At 38.1% G+C, this 12,781-nt stretch overlaps 1 protein-coding gene across 4 annotated transcripts in view; it reads left to right on the top strand.

The window, feature by feature from the left end:
* LOC108192237 (phototropin-2) overlaps window positions 1-12,781 on the top strand; it is a 35,088-nt gene that overhangs the window by 2,835 nt on the left and 19,472 nt on the right. For 2 of the 4 annotated variants that reach the window (XR_010285503.1, XM_064080988.1), the window contains exons 2-6: window positions 1,333-1,515; window positions 2,186-2,277; window positions 2,357-2,564; window positions 5,152-5,350; window positions 5,608-5,696. Coding sequence is in view for 3 of the 4 variants with exons in the window: in XM_064080988.1 (XP_063937058.1) it covers window positions 1,333-1,515; window positions 2,186-2,277; window positions 2,357-2,564; window positions 5,152-5,350; window positions 5,608-5,696 (771 nt within the window). In the remaining variant the exon portion in view is untranslated. The remainder of the gene's footprint in view (window positions 1-1,332; window positions 1,516-2,185; window positions 2,278-2,356; window positions 2,565-5,151; window positions 5,351-5,607; window positions 5,697-12,781) is intronic. The other 2 variants (XM_064080989.1, XM_064080990.1) reach the window with 1 other exon arrangement.

The raw sequence follows: 12,781 nt of genomic DNA, 5'->3' as shown, positions 1-12,781 counted from the left end.
TTTGTTCATCTTTTAATTAACAATAGCGATTTTATCCCAATCAGTTAGCCTAATTGTAAATGTTGAAGCACAGATGACAGAATCAGTTCTATTGTACATATATTAGCTAGGAATCTCAAAAAATGTTACCAATTTTTTTCCCAAATCTAGTTAGACAATGTAAAATTGATTTTACGGAATAATAATAAGAGTAAACTTCAGAGTTGTGGCCAAAGTTTACATCGATTATCAAAACGTTGGCTAGAGTTCCAAATTCTCAAAAAGATGGCCAAACTTTGGGTTCGTTTTTTAAAAGTGTGGCTCCCGTTAAATGTCACTAACGGCAGCCTAATGGGAGCCACATTTTTGAAAAGCGGAACAAAGTTTGGCTACTTTTCTGAGAATTTGGAACTCATTTTTACCCTTTTGTTCATTCCAAATTCTCAGAAAAGTGGCCAAAGTTTGGTCCGCTTTTCAAAAATGTGGCTCCCGTTAGGCTTCCGTTAATACATTTAACGGGAGCCACACTTTTAAAAATCGGAGTCAAAGTTTGGCCAATCTTTTTGAGAATCTGAAACTTTGGCCAACTTTTTAAAAATCGGTGTACACTTTGGGCACAAATTTGAAGTTTACTTTAATAATAATAATGGGACCTTGTATAACCACCCCATTAAAAATAACCATCTGTATCTCGTGATATGAAAAAAAAATTGAGAAAAAAATATTTGGGAACAAAATTTGGGGTACGAACATTACTCTGTTAGTTATTAATTTTAAATTGTAATTCCATTTCTAACCTATTAATGTATACATAGCTTGCGATTATATATGAATTTACTACAATCAACTTCCCCGGGTAGTCATTTTGTTAGCAACTTGCTTACACTCTTCTCTTATATTGTCCAATTTTATGTTGATACATACTTTAGCTTCAATATTACCAACACTTAACATTAGAACCTCGATAATAAAGTAATAATCTCGATAAATTACTGAAAAATGATAGATTGTAAGGATGAAAGTGTTGGTGGTTGAGTTCCGGAGCATCGACTATGTCCAAGGCAATTTCGCTTGGACCGCCAAAAACCTGGCCGCTGTTCTTGATCGTGTCCCAACTGTTTCCATGCCCTACTCTCTATATGTGTTTAGAGTCTTAATCATGACTGCTAATCCAATAATCACAAACAAAATATGTTCCTGAGTTTGGCACTCTAGAGATGGAATTAACTAAATTTTAAAACAGACTAAAGTTATCGGTGTAACTTTTTTTATCTATTCAAATTTATAATTTTCATCCATTTTATCCAGGTTTCATTTTTTTAAGCTGACCTGTAGAAAATATATTGTCTGCAGCCGGTTTTTACAGGGGCCAGAGACAGATAGAAAGGAAGTAGCAAAGATAAGAGATGCAGTTGAAAAAGGGACAAGCTACTGTGGGAGGCTTTATAACTACAAGAAGAATGGCACTCCTTTTTGGAATCTTCTCACGATTACCCCTATTAAAGATGACTCAGGAAACACCATTAAATTCATTGGGTACTGTCTCACTTCCCGATTCCATTGCTCTTTATATGCCTTCTTGTTGATTTCTAGTTCAACTGTTATTTTCCCACAAGTAAACAACTTTAAACAAAGTCTATTGCCTATACAAATGCAAGACAAAAACATTTTTGTCCAAAACAAGATTTATCTTTTTAAATTTTGGTCCCAGTCCTATCTTTCTTTTGACGGTGATTTACTTGACAAGATGTATTTTGTTTTGCCTATTTTCTTATTCTATTTATATGTTTGGCTGAGAGACTTACCTAGAAGTTAGGGTAAAGTATCTGGGGAATTCAACAAAAAATAGGAAGGTGTTCCATGAATATCTCTTTTAATGGTTTGAGGAACACGATATGGATATATCTGAATCACATTTACGTGCTTCTTGTTGAAGTTGACTAATTGTTCTGATATTAGAAGTTGTAGTTCTTAAATTCGTACACGTATTGCTTGCTTCTGTAAGGTTTTTTTTAGATGATTTGTCGGGGCACCAATAAATTGACTTTGTTTTTTTACATAATCTAGAATAAAGGAGAAGAATATATGTAAGTTGAAGATGCATATGAAAATGCTTAGTGATGCTTAATTTCCTTTCCAATTTTCTTATTTCAGTGTTATGTTATTATGCCAGTCAGTTGATTAATTCAGTTGTTCCTTTTGGTAGAATGCAAGTCGAAGTCAGTAAGTATACTGAAGGCAAAAGTGAAAAAGAATTGCGACCAAATGGATTGCCCACATCCTTAATTCGCTATGATGGTAGGTAGACTTCTTCAGCTAGAATTCTGAAATGTGTACTGTAATATTCGGTGTCTCTAATTCATTTACAACACTTCAGCTCGTGAAAAGCAAAAGGCTTTGGGGTCTATCACCGAGGTTATGCAAACTGTGAAGCATCCATCATTTCATATAGAATCTTTGGATGATGATACTAATGAACAGTCTGATAAGAAGAAGTTAAACTGCACGACACAAACTCCTCAGTGGAATCCTATCGAACATTCAACTATTGAACCTGTAAAATCAGAGTACGCTTCCGTAGTAGGGTGAGCTAACTTCTGAAACCATTAATTTTTGTTACAACTTTAATGCAAATTTATCAGCTGTCTTAAACTTCAGCAAAGTAGGTGCCCTCACTCTTTGTCTCACTGGTAATCAGTCTGTTTATGTATCTTGTGTATTCATTCATCTTGCTTACCTTTCACTGGGTTTAATCCCAATTAACACCAACTAAAACATGTTTTTGCAGTTCTGCGCTCTTGTTTAGATATTGTTGCTTGGGTGAAAGTATATATGACATATTCATTGAGTTGTTTGCCATGCATGTAGGATAAAAATAAAAGTATAGAATAATAAGACTCTACTTAAACAACATTTATGTTAAGTTCATATCTATATTACTGTTGATCCTAAATATGTAAGGTGTGCATAGCTGTAGCTTAGTCTTGATGTGTATTTTTTTCGGAGTTCATTCGACTGATATCAATACCGATTTCAAGTATATTATCTCTTGCAATTTGGAAAATAGTTTTATGGTGGTGCGTTATATCTACTAATTAATATAATCATATAAATAAAATACTATATAATAGAAAAAAATATGAGAGAAAGCAATCAAAGCATTAAGATTTTTCAATGGCTATCATGAATGTCTAATTTGTGTCTCTTCTTGTTAAAACAGTCCTCATGTTTTTGAAGTCCTCTACCTAGGTAAATTATAATGCTTACGATTATTCCTTAAGCGCCACTCCCATGGTCAATTAACAAACAACTATAGATTATTAAGAAGCTGAGATTTTTAATATCACAATTCTCATATCAATCACCTGATATGATACTTAAATTATATCTATCATATCATGTCCTAGAATAATAACTCCTTTTCCAGTTTGTTATTATTTTTTAGGATTTTATTAAATGTTTGCGACTCCATTAACTGTACAAAGCTCTCAATGAAAGATTAGCATATAGAAGAATTCAGAATATAATTGAACAGACATGAAAAGCCCAAGTATACTTCCCAACTTTTTGATCAAGGGACTTGGCTACTCATCATAAAACCAAATATGAATTAAGAATGCAAACCATGAGGTTAGGAATTGGAGTACAAAGAATACAAGCTGAAAAGATGGCTTGAATTCTGGATGAGTCCCTTCACTCCTTCCAATCTCCCTCTCAAAATACACTATATATCTGAAAACCTAATAATTATAATATGTTTCTTAATACTTGGATGGGATTTTATAAAATGGTGTAGAAAACATAATGAGAACCCAATAAGTAAGCTGGAAACTTGGAAACTATCTATTTTAGCCCAGTCCAGGCCCTGAGCTCGCACTCAGGACCCCCTGTATCACTGGAGGTATGCCATACTCTGCCCTCAGGACCCCCTGAGCATGCGCCTTAAGGCCCTGAATAAGGTGCTGTTTTGCTTGGGGGCCTTGAACCAAAAACTCCCGAGGTCTACTTTTGGTCTCCATTGAACATTTTTTGTTCACCTTTATATAACAGAGTGATTATCTACGTGGTTTATATAACAGAGTGATTTTAATTAATAGTGCAATTGATGCTTTACCTTTTTCTTCGCAAAATATAAGAATGCTGTACCTATTTGAGTAGGGTAGTTGGGGTAACCTTACCTGAGTTTAGAAAAAAGAAGTGATTTGAAACCCTTATTTCTAAATACACATTTGTGTACCTGTTCAGCAATATTAAAAGCTTGCATTAGTATCAAATTTGTTGAATGTGAAAAGGTGCTCATTGATTTAGCACACACATTTTAGATCAACTGCTAGAAATGAGTAAGGTTTGGCATCTCCCTGTCTAAGATATGCCTCCTGAATTTAAAATACCAATGCAGCACCCCACCCTTGCCCTTAGATACCAACTAGTCTAATACCCTTATATTATAAATAGCCAAGGAAGCTGCATATAAATCAAGAATTTATATCTGGAAGGCCCCTCTTTGAACCAAATGTCTTCCCATAAATTTATTCTCTCCTTGACCAGCTTAAAATCAACAATACTTGAAATCTCTTTATACAAAATAGCAATGTCTTTCCAAGACCCTTGAGTCAAAAAGCTCTCAACACTATTACTGTCCCAAAGATTACCAGACAGACCATATCTGCGTATAAGAATCCCTATGCCACAAAGAACCTACTTCCAAAGGAAAACGCAACATATACTTTATAAGAAAGGCTTAATTTCTGAACTTTAAAATTTCAATGCCCCAACCTCTTCCAAATTGAGGCTGGCTGTCAACTGGCACCTAGGCTACTAAGTAGTGATCAGATCCCTCCCACGGAAAAACACTCAAAATCTTCTCTGCAGTCTTTAAGACACTCCTAGGAGCTCTAGAAAGATAGAGGTAGTATGCAACAAGCAATATAAGCACCGACAAAATTAATGTTACTAAAATCTTTCTGATACCCTTATTTAATATGATTTTTTAAAGCAGAGATCCGATTGAATATCTCCCAATAGTAAATAGAATTGTTGCTTTCGCCTTGTTCTTCAACTACACAAAATTTGTCTTAATGTTTTGTCATGTGATGCTCAGCATAACATAATGATCTCCTCAGGACTTGAGAACTAATGAAAGTTCTCATTGATATTGCTAATGTTCTGCAGGCATCGAAGATGGTCTTCAAGTAAAGTAGAAAAGTTTGAAGATCAATCCATTATTATATCTGAAGTTAAACACTCTGACAGTTGGGACAATGTTAATGCGGAAAGACATGTACGCCAAGGAATTGATCTAGCAACCACATTGGAGCGCATTGAAAAGAATTTTGTTATAACAGATCCGAGACTTCCTGACAACCCAATTGTGAGATCTCTTCCTGATTAACGTTTTGATTGTACTACAGCAGGCATTTCCTTATAAACTGAAACAACTATATGACAGACAGCAATCTTGTATGTGACAATGCTCAAAGAAACTCTAGAATTCATTTTTCTTTTCATCTCTTCTTCTAGTCAAGTATAACTGCTTCTTCACTAATTTTTGTGTGCGCCACAAGCTACTATCTGAGATTTAAGGGTTAACTGGTTTCTTTTTTGCATTATTGTTGTGTGTGTGAGTAGAAACTTTTTCTTATGCAGATCTTTGCATCTGATAGCTTTCTTACTCTGACTGAGTTTACGCGGGAAGAAATATTAGGAAGAAACTGCCGGTATGAACATTCCCTTTATAATTGTTTCCGCAATAATTTCATCCCCTCCCCTTAATAATGGCAGTGCTTGAGCATGCATGTACCAAAACAGTCTACCTGTCTATTTCAAACTCACATAGCATTCTGTGCCACCTTCACTTGTGCAAGGTTAATTAGTTATCATGGTTTCAATTTTATCGACTCTGATTCCTAAACTCCACCTTTAAGGACCTAGAAGTATCTTAAGTTATGAACTCTACCTGAAATCATTTTTGCAGTTCTAACTGGAAAACAGAAATAGGGAATACAATATATTTGAAATGTGATAAGGACCAAATTTTGTTTATTGATTTCTATACCAGAACCAGTCGTGAACAAGATCTTTTCTGTTAAGTCATAGGAGCTCTTCTGATAGGAATCAGTGTGTATCCTGTTTGTCAGTGTGTATCCTGTTTGAGTTTAATCTTGACTTAACAGTGGGGAAAGTTATTATCAGTAGTATTATTTCAATTGTGTACTTGACTTTGTATCATCTAGTTCTTAGTAGCTACAGCTAGAACCTTTAATAAGTAGTTGGGAGCTGCACTATTATTTTACCCAGCTGTTTGGGTTTGTAAACAGCCTATATATACCCCTGTATCAGCTTCTTATGAAGGGAGACTTTGATTATATATATAACTTCTTCTCTGAATATTGATAATGTATCAATTTGGGGATAGCTTGGGGTAGAGATTGTCCTGCGGTTCAATCTCCCGAGGTTTATAATCACTGTTCTTGTTGTGTTTATCATTATCTTGTTATTATAATCTTAATCCTGTCATTGTGCTGCGTCAAATTGGTATCAGAGCTAAAATTCTGGTTGTTCTCATCGTTAGAGTTCATCCTACTGTTACTGTTCATCAGCTGCCATATTCACCCTGATTTCCGTCCAAAACCTGACCATTTCTACATAATCTAGAAACCAAATTTCAGTCCCTGTACACCATTCCTCTCTACTAAAAGAAATAAAATGTCAAGGAAGAAATAGAGAGAAGCTGGAAGGAGATAACATATCGAAGGAAAGCAAAGGAAATCACTGAAGTTGTCACTGTCATCTTGCAGCAGAAATTTATTACATGGTTGTTCATTTCACTGGACATTTACACTACGCGTCCACTGTTGTGCTGTAGAGAAACGAGGGAGGTAACCTATACCCTTGTTAGGACATCCTAATATTCTTAATCATGCTTGTTTATTATAGAGGCCTGCCTGTTCTTAACATCACAATCAGCCTGATCTTTTAATTTCAAAACCAACAATCCATTTTGTTTTCCATGTTCCTGCTAATGTAACCATGTTCATATTCTGAGTTTTTCTACATACCCACCCGCTGCATCTAATATCAGTTTGGTTGATTTAAAAAAAAAAAAAAGATTTACATTTTAATTCTAGGACTTAATATTCATGTGTTAGGAATTTTAATTCATAGTTTGGTATTTAGCCTTCTTTTATATTTGCATGACTTTATTTGCTTAGTTTGCACAATATTCCATGTTAGTTGCATAAACATGTCTTCTTTACTATATTTTCAGAACTAGTGATAGCATTAGTGGTCGACTATAATATAGTTGTTTACGTTAAATTTCTATCATATCTCAGCTGTGCATTTAGTCATATCATGGTCATCACTCGTAGCGGAACCGATAGCAACTCGCGGGACCCACCTCATGAACCTCCTGAGCCAACTTTAGCTCAATTGTTACAGAGTATCCAAGTCCTCACAACGTCTATGAATGATAAGTTTGATAGCTTAAGTAATCGAGTCGAGGCTTTAGAGATTGCAAACAACGCTAGGAATCTAAATGTTGAACCAAACATTGACGATGTCCATAGAGATATAGTTCCACCTCGACGTCAGAATGTTGAGGCTATTATTCCTCGACATATGGGAGGACATGAGGGAGGTAGAAATCAAAGGGAACCCCCTAGACATCATGACAACTATAGGAACGATCCACCTGAATATGACAATCACTATGATTATAATGAGCGTCGGGACGAGGGATACCGTAACTATAGAAATCATGATAGGTATGAGGGAAGAGATGATGTGCTCAAAATTAAGATAGATGCCCCAGAGTTTGATGGGAGATTTGATCCTGATGCTTTCTCCGATTGGTTATCCAGCATGGATAAATTCTTTGATTGGCATGTTATGAGTGACGAGCGTATGGTGAGATTCGCCAAGATGAAGCTTGTAAAGCAAGTTAACATCTTTTGGCGTAGTATTGAGGGAGACCTAGAACGTACAAGGCAGCCTCCAGTTAGGCATTGGGCTGAGATGAAGATGCGTCTAACTCAGTATTATCTACCTCTAGGGCATAGAGATAGGTTAATGGAGCAGTTTGATAACCTAACTCAGGGTAGTCTGTCTGTTGCTGAGTATATCGGCAAGTATAGGGAGTTGATTCAGAGGTGCGAGCTTAAAGAAAGTACTCGTATGAGCATTATTAAATTCAAAAATGGGTTACGACCCGAGCTCAAACGACAAATGATGAATACTCAAATCAACACTATTGATGACGTTTTTCAGGTCGCATTAGAACATGAGTATCGACTCAAGGAGTTCTCCCAACAGAGAGGGCTATCTTATTCAAGGCAGCCTATGAGTCGAGCTCTACCACAGAGTCGGACTATCCCCACATCTCAGGGAGCTAGTAGTAGTACGAGTGTTCCTACTAGAGACCCTACGAGAGCTCAGACTCCAGGGTCATCCTCTCGATTTAGAAACACCGAGACATGTTTTACGTGTCACGAGCCCGGACATAAGTCTTTCGAGTGTCCAAAGAAAAGATTAAATCTTCTTGAGAACTATGGAGAGGATGATGAGTTGTTCGAGGGTGACCTAGAGAGAGCCCATAACACCGATGATGAGGACGCTTTGCGAGACCTAGAGGAGACAGAAAGACATGTAGGTGTTATGCGATGCTTGTTTACCAACTCGAAAGAGGATAATTGGAAGAGGACTTCCATATTCCACACCTTTAGTAGAGTTGACAGAGTAACGTCAAAGGTCATTATCGATGGGGGGAGTTGTTTAAATGTGGTTGCACAATCTGCAGTTGCGCGATCAAAGTTAAAAGTAGAGCCACATCCTCATCCTTATAGTGTAGCCTGGGTCAACAAGACATCTATTCCTGTGACCCACAGGTGTCTTGTTCCGATCCATCTCGAGGGCTACGAGGAGAGTATATGGTGCGATGTCCTCCCCATGGATGTTTCTCATATTCTTTTAGGACGGCCTTGGTTGTATGACCGTAGTGTGACTCACTATGGTAGGCATAACACATATGTGTTCACACACAATGGGAAGAAGATCACATTGCTTCCTAGTAGACCGCGTGAGACTGTTAAGAGCGATGTAAAGGCAAATAGTGTTCCTACACAACCGATTAAATCTCTCCATTTTTTGAAGAGGAAAGAATTCGAAACATGTGCTTTAGAGTCAAAGGTTGTGTACATGCTAGTTGCTAGAGAGGCGAGAGACATTCATGAACTGAGTGGTATTGAGATTCCTAGTGATGTTCAACAAATTCTTGACGAATTTGTTAATATCATGCCCAGTGAGCTGCCTGAGGGATTGCCACCTCTCAGAGATATCCAGCATGCTATAGACTTTATCCCCGGATCCTCTTTACCTAACCTACCACACTATAGGATGAATCCTTCTGAGCAGATTGAGATGAGGCGCCAAGTAGATGAATTGCTTAGGAAAGGATTTGTACGAGAGAGTCTTAGCCCATGTGCGGTACCAGCCTTGTTCACACCTAAGGCTGATGGTAGTCTAAGGATGTGTTGCGATAGTCGAGCTATCAACAAGATCACTGTCAAGTATAGGTTTCCCATTCCTAGACTTGATGACATGTTAGACATGATTGTTGGAGCTCAGTATTTTACTAAGATCGACTTACGGAGTGGATATCATCAGATTCATGTTAGGGAAGGAGATGAATGGAAAACTGCCTTTAAGACGGCTGATGGACTTTATGAATGATTAGTTCTGCCTTTTGGTCTATCCAATGCGCCCAGCACATTCATGAGAGTCATGAACCAAGTGCTTCGTCCGGTTATTGGCAGATTCGTTGTAGTGTATTTTGATGATATTCTCATCTACAGCCCCACACGGGAGGAGCACTTGTCACACTTGCATCAGGTTCTAACACTTCTCTTAAATGAGAAGTTGTATGTGAACTTGAAAAAGTGCTCTTTTGTGCAGCATTCAGTCATATTCCTTGGATTTGTAGTCTCCAAGGATGGAGTTTCTGCAGACCCAGAGAAGGTAAAGGCTATTCGAGAATGGCCAGAGCCTTCGACTATCCATGAGGTCCGTAGTTTTCATGGATTAGCTACATTCTATAGGCGGTTCATTAGGGGTTTCAGTACCATCATGGCTCCCATCACTGATAGTATGAAGAAAGGGGAGTTTGTGTGGTCTAAATCGGCTATGAAAGCCTATGCTGAGATTAAGGAGAGGTTGATCCATGCTCCAGTTCTCGTTTTACCAGATTTTGGTAAGGTGTTTGAGGTCACATGTGATGCTTCGGGAGTGGGAATAGGTGGTGTGTTAAGTCAAGGTGGCCATCCTATAGCTTTTTTCAGTGAAAAGCTTAACGAGGCCAAGAAGAAGTATACCACCTATGATAGGGAGTTTTATGCTGTAGTTCAAGCGCTTAGGTATTGGCGGCATTATCTGTTGCCCAAGGAATTTGTTCTTTATTCTGATCACCAGGCGCTTCAATATATCAACTCCCAGAAAAAGTTAAATCATAGACACGCCAAGTGGTTTGAGTTTGTTCAGGAGTACACCTTTGTACTCAGACATTGCAAAGGTACCGAGAATAAAGTTGCTGACGCACTTAGTAGAGTGACCCTTATTCTTAACACTATGAGTGTCGAGGTCGTAGGGTTCACACATATGATTCAGGACTATCCTTCGTGTCCCGACTTTGGACAGATTTATGCTAGCTTACAGGATCCTAGTTCACCACCTTCCAGGGATTATTGTATTCATGATGGATACTTATTTCGCGGGATCTATTTGTGTATTCCTAATACATCTTTGAGAGAGTATCTCGTGAGAGAGTTACATGCGGGAGGTTTAGCTGGTCACTTTGGTCGAGATAAGACCATTGCTATTGTTGAGGATAGGTTCTTTTGGCCTAGTTTGAAGAGGGATGTTGCTCGTATAGTCGCAGAGTGTCGTACTTGCCAAACGGCTAAGGGTAGGAAACAAAATACGGGTTTATACACTCCTCTTCCAGTTCCCCATGTTCCCTGGGAAGATGTTAGCATGGACTTTGTTTTAGGATTGCCCAGGACTCATAAGAGTCATGATTCGGTCTTTGTTGTAGTTGATCGTTTCACCAAGATGGCTCATTTTATTCCGTGCAGCAAGACTGACAATGCTGCTCATATTGCCTCAATCTTCTTTAGTGAGATAGTGAGGATACATGGTGTTCCCTTAAGTATAGTATCTGACAGAGATGTTAAGTTTGTGAGTTATTTCTGGAGGACTCTATGGAAATTACTCGGTACTAGTCTTAAGTTCTCTACAGCCTATCATCCCCAGACCGATGGACAGACTGAGGTCGTTAATAGGAGTCTAGGTGATTTAATTAGGTGTCTTGTAGGTGAACATGCGTCTTCATGGGATAGGGTTTTACCTACGGCCGAGTTTGCGTATAATAGCTCTGTTAATAGGTCTACAGGAGTCAATCCTTTTCAGGCTTACATTGGTCGTCAGCCAAGGAAACCCATAGATTTGGTTCCCCTTCCCCCTGCATATAGGTCTAGCGAGTCTGCAGAGTCATTTGCACATCACATTCATAAGTTGCATGCTGAGATACGACAGAAAATTAATTTAAGCAATGAAAATTATAAGTCTGCTGCAGATGTTCATCGCAGGTTTCGAGAGTATAATGAAGGTGATCATGTTATGCTACGACACCGCACAGAGAGGCTACCTCCCGGTGCTTGGAAGAAAGTGCATGCTAAGAGGATGGGTCCTTTTCGAATTCGAAAGAGGGTTGGTACTAATGCTTATGAGTTAGATCTTCCGACTGATATGACTATTGGCCCTGTATTTAATGTAGAAGATCTTGCTCCTTTTCATGGAACCTCTGATATTTCTTCACCTCTTCACCTGTTAGTGTTCCTATGCCTTCTAGCCCCACTCAGCCTATATCTAATCCTCCGCTACTTGTACCACCTACACCTCCTTATGTTTCAGCACAGCCAACAGTAGATGTGCCTGTTGATGTTCTAGATGAGAGATTTATGCCAACACGGCGTGGTGGTTTTCGACAGTACTTAGTTCACTGGAGTAACAGGTCAGATGATGAGCGTACATGGATTAGTGCTACAGATTTTCAGCGTCTTGCTCCTGATCTTTTTGAGCATTACACACAGTTCAGTTCGACAGAGCCAAACTTTTCCTAGTCGGGGAGAGTTGATAGGAATCAGTGTGTATCCTGTTTGTCAGTGTGTATCCTGTTTGAGTTTAATCTTGACTTAACAGTGGGGAAAGTTATTATCAGTAGTATTATTTCAATTGTGTACTTGACTTTGTATCATCTAGTTCTTAGTAGCTACAGCTAGAACCTTTAATAAGTAGTTGGGAGCTGCACTATTATTTTACCCAGCTGTTTGGGTTTGTAAACAGCCTATATATACCCCTGTATCAGCTTCTTATGAAGGGAGACTTTGATTATATATATAACTTCTTCTCTGAATATTGATAATGTATCAATTTGGGGATAGCTTGGGGTAGAGATTGTCCTGCGGTTCAATCTCCCGAGGTTTATAATCACTGTTCTTGTTGTGTTTATCATTATCTTGTTATTATAATCTTAATCCTGTCATTGTGCTGCGTCATCTTCCCTAAAAACATTTGCCCCTAGACTTTTTAAGGCAAACTGATCTCTTGGTTTTCCAATCAGCTATCGGATGGATTGGATCTATACATTTAATTTTGCGATCATTAGTGGCTACCTTCTGCACGTGGGAGAAAAAAAATTCTCTCTGCGTTTATCATATATTATCTGCACCTATTAGGTGTTAATGTGACT

Source organism: Daucus carota, chromosome 7, assembly GCF_001625215.2.
Source record: "Daucus carota subsp. sativus chromosome 7, DH1 v3.0, whole genome shotgun sequence".
Classification (NCBI taxonomy): Eukaryota; Viridiplantae; Streptophyta; class Magnoliopsida; order Apiales; family Apiaceae; genus Daucus; species Daucus carota.
Note: the sequence above shows the minus strand (reverse complement) of the source record. Positions and strands in the feature narration are given on the sequence as shown.